At 42.3% G+C, this 14118-nt stretch overlaps 1 protein-coding gene and 1 long non-coding RNA gene across 7 annotated transcripts in view; one reads left to right on the top strand and one right to left on the bottom strand.

The window, feature by feature from the left end:
• Window positions 1-14118, top strand: part of LOC6494985 (potassium channel subfamily T member 2) — a 93921-nt gene that overhangs the window by 26464 nt on the left and 53339 nt on the right. Inside the window, exon 2 of one of the 5 annotated variants that reach the window (XM_044715553.1) lies at window positions 1131-1891. The exons of 2 other annotated variants lie outside the window; for them this stretch is intronic. In XM_044715553.1, the coding sequence (XP_044571488.1) occupies window positions 1614-1891 (278 nt within the window). In that variant the 5' untranslated portion in view covers window positions 1131-1613. Of the gene's footprint in view, window positions 1-1130; window positions 1892-8773; window positions 9874-14118 lie in introns of those variants that run through there. 2 more of the 5 variants (XM_032450871.2, XM_032450872.2) reach the window with 2 other exon arrangements.
• Window positions 1-14118, bottom strand: part of LOC123257258 — a 35199-nt gene that overhangs the window by 10502 nt on the left and 10579 nt on the right. The gene's annotated exons all lie outside the window — the stretch shown is intronic.

The following is a 14118-nucleotide window of genomic DNA, read 5'->3' as shown; positions in this document are numbered from 1 at the left end:
TAAAGCATAAAACTCAAGTGGCAAAGAAGTGCTGCATAAAATGTTTGTTTACAAAGCTTGAAATTGCTGAATTGTAATAAGGGAGTGTCCCAGAAAAGAGTCCCAGCAAGAACAATTCAATTTGGTTGCTTTCTCCTCCTTTCTCCACTTTCACTCCACATTTCTGCGTCATCTGGCAGAACTGCAGCTTTTTGTTTTCCCATTTTTGTGTGGGTGTGTCTCTCTGGAAATGTATATATTTTTCATTATGCTGATGAGGAGCGCCGTTCGCCACGCCTCGGACGCATTTCAGCTTGATAAGTTTCAGCCAAATGGACTTGCTTTGGGCCAACATAATTAAATATTTGATTAATTGCAAAAACTAAGGATGGAAACTATGAAAATTTTGCATGGTTCTTAAAGAAAATAAATATATTTGAAGATCCAAAGGAAGTCCTTGTCATTTCAAGGCCACTTGAAATACTTTCTAAACTTGTTTTCTAATGATAAAATATTTTGTTTCCTAAATCAAAATTAAAAGTAAGTTTTTTAATTAGCGGATAGAGGATAGAGAAACTTATTTAAGTTCCTCAAGAGAAATCAATATTCCATGACGTTTTCAACTAAGTTTGGTAATCAAAATAGAGAAAAAGAAAATTGATTTGGCAGAGTTCTCTTAAAAAATAATCAAATATTGAGAAACAAAAGTGTATACCCATTGATTGATTAAGTGTTTGCTTGATTGATCATCTCGATGGTTGAACTTTAAACTGCAGTAATGTTTGCGTGCTGGATGTCTGTTGGCTCAATTAAGATGTGGGACTGGTGTGAGCAGTGGTGCCATGTTTTCGACCCAAAATTTGAAAAAAACTAGAAATAGCTAACATATAATGATAGCGAAATATATCATGATGTGGTTTTTCTACATTTAAAAGAACTGCAACAGCATTTTCCATGATCAGCTGCATCTAAGGCCCATCAATCCTTAAATGCAGCTTGATAAGACTAAAGATAAAGTAAAATAAGTATCTATATCCCGCATTTGATAATTGAAACACAATAGATATCATCGAAAAATAGCTAAAGTGGCAACACTGGGTAGGAGACAGGGAGGTCCTAAGGTCAGTAATTTATCATTGTCGCTTATGCAGTTCCAGAATAGAAAACAGAGAATCGAGAACCGAGAAGCGAGCTGTGAGAAGTGAGAAATGTGGCCAGAGACAAAGGGCCAGGCGGGAGATACAGAGACGGTCAATTGTTTGGGCTGATTGTGCTTAATGAAGTGTCTGATATGTCATGAGCACAGACAATATGCAAGTTTTCGCCAAAGGCACTCTGGCATGCAGATGCAATTAATACAACACCCGGCGGCAAAAGCACTCAGTCATCAGCCCATGTTCGATGCACGCGAATCCTTAAGATACAAACAAAAAACAAAACCGGGAATGTCGGCCAAAAATATATGCATCTTTCAAGTACTACATGTCGGGCAAAAGTGAAAAGTGAATAAAGAAAAGTGTCAGTGACAAGAAATACAACGGAAATTCGTATACCATGATGTGATGTAGGCTCCTTGTTAAGGACCTGAATCGTACACATATCGATCTCGATCCCCGATCCGATCCCCCAAGGACATGAGCCACAACCTCCAAGTGAGCTACACAGCTTTGGGCATGTCGGACGATAATCAAACCTCCAGCTACTCGATGGCGTCTCCCGGCTCCAATCACCGCCTGCAGCGCAATGTCAACTTCCACGAGGAGCTTAACGACCTGGCCGGCTACCCGCCCCAGCAAATGCCCCCGCCCCCAACCACGGCGGTCCGGCGTTTCTCCAAGTCCATCTTCCAGCGGCCGCGCTCCATGTCCGTGTGGAGTGACATCAGCCGGAGCAGTATGCGTCTGGACGAGAGGTAAGTGGAGAACGGAGTTCCTGGACCTGGGTAAGGTTTGCGGTAAACTCTAAAAAAGGGCTCAACTCCCTATAAGAGATTTTATATCCTTGGCATTAGGGCCTCAGAAATGGCCATACCTTGGCCAATTTTCATCCGATTCTCGAGCGGAATACCTTAAACGATTTGTGGATCGATTCTCCATAAATCTGCATCAAAATCTGAGAACAAAATATTTCTTCGATTTTTTTTCAATTTTCCTGGTGGGTCCCCTTCAAAATGTTGAAAATGCATGGGGACCCCCATATGACCCACTGCGAAGGCCATATCTTGGCCAATTTTCATCCGATTCTCGAGCGGAATACCTTAAACGATTTGTGGATCGATTCTCCATAAATCTGCATCAAAATCTGAGAACAAAATATTTTTTCGATTTTTTGTCAATTTTCCTGATGGGTCCCCTTCAAAATGTTGAAAATGCATGGGGACCCCAATATGACCTACTGCGAAGGCTATATCTTGGCCAATTTCCATCCGATTCTCCAGCGGCGTACCTTAAACGATTTGTGGATCGATTCTCCATAAATCTGCATCAAAATCTGAGAACAAAATATTTTTTCGATTTTTTGTCAATTTTCCTGATGGGTCCCCTTCAAAATGTTGAAAATGCATGGGGACCCCAATATGACCTACTGCGAAGGCTATATCTTGGCCAATTTCCATCCGATTCTCCAGCGGCGTACCTTAAACGATTTGTGGATCGATTCTCCATAAATCAGCATCAAAATCTGAAAACAAAATATTTTTTCGATTTTTTGTCAATTTTCCTGATGGGTCCCCTATGTTGAAAATGCATGGGGGCCCCTAAAATGACCCACTGCGAAGGCCATATCTTGGCCAATTTTCATCTGATTCTCCAGCGGCGTACCTTAAACGATTTGTGGATCGATTCTCCATAAATCTGTATAAAAATATGAGAAAACATATTTTTTCGATTTTTTTGTCAATTTTCCTGATGGGTCCCCTTTAAAATGTTGAAAATGCATGGGGACCCCCATATGACCCACTGCGAAGGCTATATCTTGGCCAATTTTCATCCGATTCTCCAGCGGAGTACCTTAAACGATTTGTGGATCGATTCTCCATAAATCTGTATAAAAATATGAGAAAACATTTTTTTTCGATTTTTTTGTCAACTTTCCTGATGGGTCCCCTTTAAAATGTTGAAAATGCATGGGGACCCCCATATGACCCACTGCGAAGGCTATATCTTGGCCAATTTTCATCCGATTCTCCAGCGGGGTACCTTAAACGATTTGTGGATCGATTCTCCATAAATCTGCATCAAAATCTGAAAACAAAATATTTTTTCGATTTTTTGTCAATTTTCCTGATGAAGGAGACCCTCAAAATGTTGAAAATGCATCGCGGCCCTAATATGACCAAATGTTAAATGTTAAATGTAATATGTTAAAATGTTTTATGTAGCAAAAAAATATATGATTCAATAGCTTTGTGAAGGTTAAATACGAAAATAAAAATGCTAATTTAATAGAATAATTTTGAAGGTTATACGAAAACTTAGCCATTTTGTACTCTATACGAGCCCGAGGCTCTTTTGTAATTTGCGACATGTGGTTTCCACTTTCTGTGTGTGTGTGTTGGGGGGCGAGTCCTGCCTTCGAGGAAAGTTATGTGTTTTCTGTATTCTTAGGCTGATTGCGTGAGCGAAATCTACATAAATATTTACTTTCTATCGTATAGAAACAGGGTAAATATGCCTGCCTGCGTCTATAGGCGAGGCATGACAAAGTGTTATAAGCTGCGAGTTCATCTGATTATAACTAATCTATCGATACAGGGTGGGCATTGATTTTCTCTTGAATAAATATTTAAAAATAGGCATCAATTACGTCCTTTGTGCAGAAATTAAACCGAGTCTTAACGCCTTTAATGGCGAGAACAAATTTAGGTCCCAAGAGCCCCTAAGAGGCATTAAAGCTTAAAGCAAATTATTTTTTTATTATCACAGATTTGAGATTATTAAATCCGGCTGTAGCGCATGTTTTTGTATGTATGTTTCAGCTAAGTACATAATTCCGGCATAATTGTTTTCCATAAAGTTTCCATAAACAAAAATTAAATTCAAACAGCTTTTCTGTCATTGTGTTAACGCCATGTGCCGCAGCCATTAAATTCTTCCCTATTTTGGCGAAAATATTGGCAAAATACTTAAATCAAATTTGAGACCCCGGACACAAATCGTTTATGCATGAAAGGGCAGCCTCGAGGGCAGTTTAATTTAGTTTTATCACTTTGACTTTTATTATCCTGTTATCCCGTTTTGTTGTCTGTGCTCTGTGATTATTGCTCTCGCTGGGTGGTGCCTCCTTGCCGCCTTGGTTAACACCAGGGTAATGGGATTTAGATATCGGAATGGTGGCAATATTGAAAGTGTCGGAATATATTAGCAAGGATATCTGGGTGCCATAGTAGATTAGTGGCTGAGTGGAGAATAATGAAGAAGGATTGCCGAAGGGGGATACCAAATCTCGAGCTTGTTAGTATCGGGTATTTTTGGTTTCTGATAATAATTCACGAGCCTGTGCCACATTTGTTTATTTTTGTGGCCCGCACATGAGTGATTGTAATTGAATTTCCCCCGACTACGGTTGTGTGCCTCTGACTTGTTTTTGGTGGAAATGGCACGTGGTTGGCAGCCGGAAATTTTGAATGAAATATGATTTTGAAGCGGATGGGGGGGACTGGCAACAGGGCCAAGTCACTCAACAGCTCAAAGCCCACGTTTGCTGTGCAAACTTCTGAGGCTTTTGTGCTGCAACTTGGCCAATTTGCGTCATTCAGCCACCCTTTTTGGCGTCCCTTCTGGCGCACAGAGGCCAATTAGCGTAAATAACTCAATTATGCTCGGCTCGGCTTTCTTTTCGGCGTGTAGATGGCCCCGGTCACGGCACCTTGCATCGACACCTCTTTGATTGGTGATTATGTCGGGTGTAAGCTATCCGGGTAATTGGCCTGTCAGCTTCTTTCAGCTCCTGCCAAGAAGTGCTAACCATTAATTAAGTCGTGTCTGGCCATGGAATCCCATGCATTTAATGTTCTACCGAGTAATTGAAATGAATGAGTTTAACTGGTCTTATACTATATAGTTCTCAGTTAAGCCATTTTATTGCAATAAGCCACCCACTCTCTACCGCTTCAGCAAAAAAAAAACCAAGGAATCCTTTAACAATGGCCCATAAAAGCTGAGAATGAAACCCCTCGTCCAGGACTTACTCATATATCAAGAGCCATTGAAGAACATAAAGAGCTTTGGTCTTTGGCGCCGCCCACTAAAGACTTTCCTACACAAAGGAAAATGTGTATTAATAAAAAATTCAATAGTTTCTATTATACGTTTAATATTATAATGATTTCAATCAATATTCTAAGCATAATGATACCTTTTATTAAAGCCTTTTTCTCTTTTCTCTTGCAGGTGAGTGAAAGTGTCTAAATTAACATGATTTTGTTTCCACCTCGGCAACCGTACGTATACGTAATATGTAAGAATGAAACCCAAATGGACTTTATCATGTGTGAAAGTGTCTAAGGGGTACGGTGGGCAGGTAAAGAGCCCTAGAAGTTGCTCCTTGAGACAAAACACGCTATCAATTATGTCTTATCTGGAAAAATAAAATGCCTTGTGTCTTTGTTCTTGTACCCTGGCAAATTCCTTGCCGGAATCTAGAAAATTTTGCAAATGACTTTACGCATTCCGAAGTGGTCTTTGCTTTCATCGGCATCGTTTCATTTTCCCCCACCAGAACATTCTCATAAAACAATCATAAAAAATGCCGCAAATCATCACGGACGAAGGCAGAAGCAGGATTCTCGCCCTCTTGGGTCCTCTACGATGCGTTTCCAGGTGGAAAGCAAAATATCCCTCGCCTGGCACGCATTTCGTTATGCCTCGTGTGTTATGTTTAATGTTTTCCCAGTGTTTATGTTATGTTTATGCCGCAACCAGCCGAAATGAAACAAAATGTATTCCACGCGTGTGTCTGTGCTTGTGCGGTGGCTCCTAATTGTGTTTTACGTGTTTCGTGGATATCCTTGTGAAACTTGTGTGTATATTATTGTGTCAATCTCGATATACGAGTGTGTAACAGACAGCGCAGATCTTTGTGGCTTTTATCTCTCGGTCCGTCTGTCCAAAGTGTAACGATTCGTTTCCAATTAGTGACTGACATTGAGAGGGTTGAGCGCGGTTTCATTTTCGCCGCCGGTGCGCTCTTGATTATCCAAAAACAAAAAAAGGGTGTGCCTCTGGCATTGTGTTTTTCAGATAATTGCTTACAAAAATATAAACGGGTTGCTAAACATGTAAAATCTTTTAAATAAATATTAAACTCTCTCTCTCTGCAATGCCCATAATTGGCTTAAATTCATTATATTCAGCCGCTTCATTTGATTATAGAGCACAAATATTTTCCATCTTGGAATTTATGTACTAATCCTATTGATAAAGTAGTTGGCAAAGCGTTAAACCACCGAGCAAACTCAATAAATCGAGGCTACGCAGGACGAGTTCCTTGCTCAACAGCTTAATAACATTTTCCAAGCACACATTTCGATGGGCCCCCTCGATTCCATTTTCCCTTTCCGCTCAAGCTTTTCATAACCACAAGGATAAAAGCATTCAGATGCAATGCCTCTGAAAAGGTTAAAGTGTTTTTTGCTGCATACTTTCAGGCAGGCGTCATTGCGCGCATTACGTATACGACCCGTTGCGTCATAAGGTTTCATTAAAAAAATTAATGCCACACGCAGCCAAAGCAACAAGTCCGAAACAAGGGGAGGAAATTCAAGCATTAGCTAGATTTTGAAATTAAAATCCCACCTATGGACTGGCCAGGATGTGCGTGTCTTAAATTCATTAATCCGAAATCAACAGGAAGGAAGGTAACAGAAAACATTAACGACCACGACAAGTTGCTTTCACTGAAATTGCCAATTAGTCGAGGGCAGCTGCAAATGCAGCAGTACCTAGTACCATCAGCAGCAGAAGGCCATCGGAGGTCAACAGGGGCCACCGTTGGCCAGGAAAATGCCAGGACGCTGTCAGGACAGTGCCAGTAAGCTGTCAGTGTAGTGAGATTTGCGCCTAAGCAAGCAAATGCGCTTAACGGCGCACCCAGGACAGGAAACGTTTGGTCGCACATGTTTTCCTCAGGACTTTCTCCCCTCCCCCTTCCCTGACCTTACCCTTCTGTTAACCTTTCATCCGCTCTTTGGATTTTTGTGTTCTCTTTCCTTAAAGTCTCTTTTTTGTCTCTTAACTGTGGCTCAACCACGTGTTCGTGCTGCTTATGCCTTTACATTGTTATTCGCAGGGCATGCTACGGCAAAAGATAACCCCAGGATGCGGGCGAAAAAGCAGAAAGAGAGCTGGTGGGCATTGCCAGGACAATGTTATTTGTTCCGTTCCACTGGCTGAATAGCTTTTATTTTGTGTTTTGTGTTTGGTTGCGAGGAAGAGCTTTTGTGGAGACTAGTTAGTATGCTCACAACCCCAGCAACAGATGGCGCCATGAAACTATGTTAAGAGGCATATCCTTGCTGTTGAATTGCTTACAAGGATTATAATCCTAATCAAAACATATATCCCGGCATAAAACTTATTCCTTTGCTAACCACTCAATCATTTGTAGCCTCAGGTATTAGTTAAGTTGATTCTCTATTGATATTTGCATCCTGCGGCTTAGATCCTTTCCTCTTCCTGCCACACAAATTATTCATGACTTCCAAATTGCCTAACCATTGCCTTCCCAGATGCCAAGCACAAAGCGCAAATTTGTCAGCATAATGATGATTATATCAACTACAGGCGGCAATTGAAATTGGTGTAGCACGACGGCACAGGATTCCTGGCTCCATCCTCAGCAATGCTATCAATGTCACTCCTCCGCACACCGGAATAACATCCTTTTGGCCAGGACACACTCACACACACCACAACGATTAAGATGCAAAGTGAATATTAGTATGTTAACACACTTTTGGCCCCCTGGCCCTGTCGTTGGCTCTCCTAGATGCTTTCCACTTGACTTGACTTGAGGCAGCTGCCCTGCCCGGCTACTTGACTGCCCGACCCGACCCGTTGTCCTGGCAAACAGTGTGTCTTGAGTGGCCATCCAGCTGCGTGCCCCTGTGTCTGGCATTCGTAATGAAATTCAGAGGAGGAATGCTTGGGGGCCAACCTTAAGCGTGTTGTGTGTTTGCTTGGAATTGATTTATTGGCTCAGCCTGTCGGAGGGCGTCTATCGGTTTGAGTTTACAACCGTCGTTTTTTTCTGCTCTTGGCATTTGTGACATTTATGACTCTTGTTATTGTTTACAATATTCCTCGTATTTAAAGACTCAAGCTGAAGCTCAAGCCTGCTGTTTCCGCACACCTGTTGCGGTAACTTAATCACCTCTCCATGCTCTCCAGGTGATTGTGTCTTGCTGAACTGATTTTCTGTCTGTCAGACGAGTCATAAACAAGCGTTAATTGTTCTTTCGGTTTTTTACACCCGTCACTCTCGTTTAGTAGCTGTTTTTTTTTTTTTTTTGTTTGTCAATCAAGCGCGAATTATGTGGGAAACGTTTGGAGCTCCCAATTGTTTGGGGGCACTCTGTTAGCTACAGCTCTCTGTTAGCCAAAGCTCGCTGGCAGGGAAAAGCTTTCCTAGCATCGTCCTGTAACAGTGCGGCAATCGTGTTAGCGGCAGATCGGGTCCTGTTACACAATCCTCCCTGGTACCCCCATGCTCAGCCGCGGGAAAATATGTTACTCGGTCGGCATTTGACGTTCGGCTCCAAGTTCAGTTTCAGTTTCTGTTTTCAGTTTGTTTTTATACCTTGCACATGAAACATGTGATTTCCCTCGAACGCTCACCAGCTCACCAGCTCCAGTCAGCGAAGCCAGAGTTTTCTTTTAGAAGATTTCCCCACTCGCTCCCCTCACACACAGACGAGCGAGCGAGCAACCGACTGTGCCTGTGTGTGTGTGTGTGATTCTGAGTGTGTGCTCGTGCGTGTGGCGGTCGTGAGTTTCGTTCATAGTTCGTTTCGTGTCGGTGACATTTTCCAAAACGCGAGATTTTTCCAAACGGAAATGTCTTAAGTGCTAATTAAAATTGAATCAATCGACTGTGCAAAGTGAAAAAGATGAGTTTCTAGACTAGATCTAAGCTTTACCACAAATAAATAAATTAATAAAAATAATAATCTATAAATAAAAACTGAAACAAGGAGAGATTTTGGGTTTTAACGAGCTACCAACCATAAATCTTGGAAAAAAGCAAACCGGTAGTTTATTGGAAAGTACTATAGTTTGTAGTTGGTTTTTATTCAACCGAAATAACACACACATAAATCAATGAAACGAGAATAATAAATTATCAAGCTGAAGTTAAATATTTAATTTCACACCGAATGATATAAGTGGCAATAAAATTTCCGTGCGAATTTGTGGCTGTCTACAGAGTAGTGGTAGGGGGAGTGCCAGTGCCTGAGCCGGTGCCTGTTCGAATGCATAAATAAATAAGGCTGACAGCAGCCGGAGACGCATGTAGTGTGCGTTTTCGGAGTGTGTGGGTGTGTAGAGTACGGTGACGCTCAGTGTGACCAGCCAGTTGACCCGTAAACCGTATTTTATTCCGTGGACCCCACCAAGTCACCGGCGCATTAAAGGAGAAAAAAGAGGAAAAAACGTGAAGCAGAAAGGAGGACCCCAATCAAGGCCAAAGTTGCCGAAACTTTCACCAAGAATTTATTGCCAAATGCCGCGCTCGCGCACTCCACTGTCCTCGGGGCCTCGTTGTCGGCCTAAGGAAAAAACCCATAACCTCCACTCACTAAACCGAAAATCATAAACACACACAGCACTGGAGCCCCGCATAACCTTCCTGCACACCATACCAAGCCACACACATATCCTGCAGGATATGCCAAAGGTATGTATAGCAATCCACCTGAAAATGCCAGCCATGTCGACTCAAGTGTGCAATCGAAAGTGAATCCAGCGCATCCGTATCCGTATCCGCATCCGTTTTCCTTTTTCCGCTTTCCGTAGCAATTGTTTTCTTTAGCAATTCCCGTTGTTCCCTCTTTTTTGTTTGCTCTACGTGGGTAATTTTTTATATCAATAAAAGTTTATCTGTTCCTATGCGGCGTGTAGTTTGGGGCCCTCGGTATCCTTCGCGGGAAGTATTTATTTTTTGGGCTTGGTCGCGTTCACCGAAAGTATCTTCAAAGTGATGGCCATGGGTTGAATGGCTCGCGATTACTGGAATGGAAATGAAACCATTTGGGGGGAAGAGGTTTCCGGGTTTTGGTAACAAATTTGATAGCCAGCTCATTAGATAGGTCCTTTGATATGGGATTACTAAAAGGATTATCACATAAGATAGGGAATAAAGTGGTTGCCACTTATAAGACAGTCATGGCTTACTTCAAAGCTACTTCAAAGTTAAGTCAACTCCTCTTTAGCAAAACATGTTTCTTTTTTTCCTAAAATGTATCCTTTAATACTGCCTTTAATTAACCGCAAAACTTATTCTAATCTGATGAAGGAATTTAATTCAATCTTCTGGTTAAGCCTGCTTAAAATTCAAACGTTTGCCCTTTTGACAAAAACCCATCCCCAGTCCCAGTCCCAGCCATCCCTGCACTGCTTTTGGTGGTTTTGGGAGTGGGTTGGGAGGAGTGGTGGCCTGTTGTTTTTGTTGCTTTGTTGCATTTGACATTATGCGCATTAAATGCGCTTGAAATGCTCCACTTCCTCCGCTTCTCCGCAGGACCTGCCCTCCGTACAACCAACACACAAACTGACAGTGACAACGATAACAGGGCATCGGGAGCACTGGAATAACCAAACTAGGAGGCGGAGAGCAGTGCAGTGCAGAGCCGGAAGTGTCGGTAAGGCGATAGAAGACAGTAGACACTATACGGGAGACAGAAGAGGTGGCAATGGAGAATGAAGACTGCAGACAGGAGGCGACATGAGGAGACAGAGGTAGACAGCTGCCAAAGCGCCTTGTAAATTATGTCGTTGAGGGTCTTCAGCTCGAGTGGGTTTTATGGAGCGGAGTAACCCAAACCCCGAAAGCCAAACTTGAAACCAAAATGAAAGGACTAACAGTAGGGGCAGCAGGACATAAACATGTGTTCAGAAACTTTCCGCGAACGGTGGCTGTGATGGGGACATTGTGCGATGCCTTTAATTAAATATGAAGCAACCTGGCGATGGTGGCACAGCGAAAGTAATTTCAATTTAATATTCATACTAATTTAAATATGAAAACGCATTTCGCGGCTTTCAGTGCGTATACGTAATGCCAGTGTGGAATCGTAAATTTGATTGCGGGTTTGCCTTTCCATACATGTAGAGCACTTTAGATAGAAGGTTAGATTTGGATGGCATTAGTGGCGGAGATGCGCGGATATGACTTTAAAACCGAACCAGTGCCCCACAGCACCAACAGTTGTGCTTCAAAACTCACAAAGTCATGTGGAAAATAACTCTTGTTTTTGTCCTTTTCACTGGGGCAGTGGCTGCCATTGAGCATCATGGATATATCAGCGATTTCCTTCAATCAGTGAACAAAACACGATCGTTTTCCACCCTGTTGCTTTTGCAAAGAAGTGTCCCAGAGAGGGAATCTAAGCTGGATATTCTGGAGAAGCAGACCCCCTTTGCTTGGCCAACAATTCGTTTGGACGAGTCTCATACTATCTATTTGATTAATCACTTCAAAAAGGATATTGTGTCTTTGGTTTACATCGATTGCCTCGAAGATGTCATCTTATTTTCGGCTCTGGCGGAAAACCTGAATCATTTAAGGGCTACCAGGATAATTGTTTGGGTGCCGATCCCAGAATATGAATCACTTCTCAGACTTGTTGAGGAAAAGGCAGACGAGCTTAATTTTGTGAGAATTTTGGTGGTACACAATGCTTCAAGGATATATCGCTTGCATCCTTTTCCCAAGCCATCGCTGGAACTTGTAGAAAATCCAAATGAGAATACCATACTATTCTTAAAAAGGTCATTTAACTTTATGGGCAGAAAACTTAAAAGTTTTCCCGACTTCGTACCGCCAAGGAGCTTCATGCGAACCGATCCCATCACGGGGAAGAGGTCCGTCGCCGGCTACTTATACGAGATTGTTCGGAACTTTGCTCACCACTGCAACATTTCGTTGGAAATTCTCAGCTCAGTGAATGGCAAAAAAGTCATTGCCCAGAGAAGGCTTCTGGAGATAACCCTCCAAGGACAATTGGACATCCCACTGACCGGGCAGATTTACAACTTCAGGCATTATAATGAGAGCAGGATCCATGCTACTGTGAGAATGTTGAGCATGGCAATCGCAGTTCCCTGTGGAGAGGAGATGGCGATATATGAATTGTTCCAAATCCATTTTGGAAAGGAAGGAATAGCCATCTTTTTTGTCTTATATATCCTTTTGAGCAATCTTGACTTTATTCTGATGGCTGTCAGCGAATGGATCCGGCGCAGGCATCGCCGTTTTCGATTCTTAAGGATGATTATTAATCTGAAGGTCCTGATGTGCCTATTGAACATGTCGGTGCACCAAGGGAATCGATTCAGATCCGTGAAGGGACAACTTCTGCATGCCATGAGTGCAACGGGAATGCTCCTCTTTTGCGTCTTTGGGGCACAACTAAGTACACTGCTAACCCTACATCCCCACTACCGGCATATCGTCAACTTCCAAGAGTTAAGCGACAGCAAAATACCTATTCTATTCAACAATCTCAACTATCAGATGATCGAAAAGCATGTTAGTCTGGATTTTTTGTCCAGGAAACTGCCAAAGGTACTACTCGTGAGCAGTACGAGGCAGATGGAGTTGCTTAGCGCCTTGAATACCGACTTCGCCCATTTAATATTCTCCTATAAGGAGGATCCTTTTACTAACATCCAAAAATATATGCCCAAAAAAGCGCTATGCAAGTCACCGGACCTCCAAATTTTAGGTGGCCTCACCTATGTCCTTTTTCTGCCCAAGAACTCTATTTACTCGGAGGCCGTTCAAAGGTTCACATCGTTTGCCTCTAGTGTTGGCCTCACTGATCACTGGCTAAGAACAGCAATTGACCAACACGTTTCGATTCTTAAACTTCAGAGGCATGACCATAGAATAATTGGTAATTTTTTGAAGGCCCGAGATTTCAATGCTCCTTGGGGTCTATTACTCGTAGGTTTCAGTATAAGCCTTTGCGTTTTTGTAGTAGAATTGATTGTTAATCGCAAGAAGAAGTAAATTATGTAGAAATACCTATTTATCATACGATCCTTTATTAATTATTGTATATGTTACACTACCGTAATTGCACCGTCTAATGACTTTAATAAATGTTCCGAGTTCAAGGCAAGCGCCCTCGTTATTCCTTTGACCCTTTGTCCCTATCGGGGTACTCTCATCAATGACAATAAAAAAACCTCGGCCATAAACAGAACTCGAATGATATATGTGACGATATGCCAGGCATTTCTGGTTGAAAATGAGGGACAGCCCGCCAAGAAGTTATGACAGCGACTGGGAGTGGGAAGAAAACATAAAGCCGACATATGGGCACCGACTCGATGGCCTAACCTTGACCGGATTTCGGGGGCGACAATTAATTATTGCATAATAAATGTGTACTTGGAGCCAGAAGGTATCCAGTCTATTGATGAGATTGATGAGTCGGGCGTTTCGACTAGTTGGCAGTACGGGGTCAGTGGCAATTAGGGGAAGCATGGGTCGACATCGAAAACACTCCAAAATCAATCGATTGACGTCAGTAAACATTCGATAAAAAAAAGGGAAAAAATTGGGCAAAGGAAAAACAATACAAAGGTGACACACTGGCACATGGGGCCCACAGGGCGGATGCGTCACCTACGGAAGGGGTTTAAGTTCTCAACTTACGCCATGCCTTTTATGCCTTGGGATTGTGGCGTCGACTTAACGAGGCCAACACCGATGCCATGGAATAAAAAAAAAAAAAGAAAGGAGGAGGCGAAATCCCTCTGCCAAAGTTACGCTTCAACAAGCTGATTGCTCCGTTTGCTGTTTTATCATTTAATTAAAATTTAAATTGTAACAAACAGCGGAAGAGTTTCCTTGTTTTTTCTGATTTCTGGTTTGTGGGAGTAGGAAAGCATAACTTTTCGCATATATGGGCGA

The sequence above is a fragment of the Drosophila ananassae genome, chromosome 3L, assembly GCF_017639315.1.
Source record: "Drosophila ananassae strain 14024-0371.13 chromosome 3L, ASM1763931v2, whole genome shotgun sequence".
Classification (NCBI taxonomy): Eukaryota; Metazoa; Arthropoda; class Insecta; order Diptera; family Drosophilidae; genus Drosophila; species Drosophila ananassae.
The sequence above is the reverse complement of the archived record's forward strand: the minus strand, read 5'-3'. Positions and strand labels throughout refer to the sequence as shown.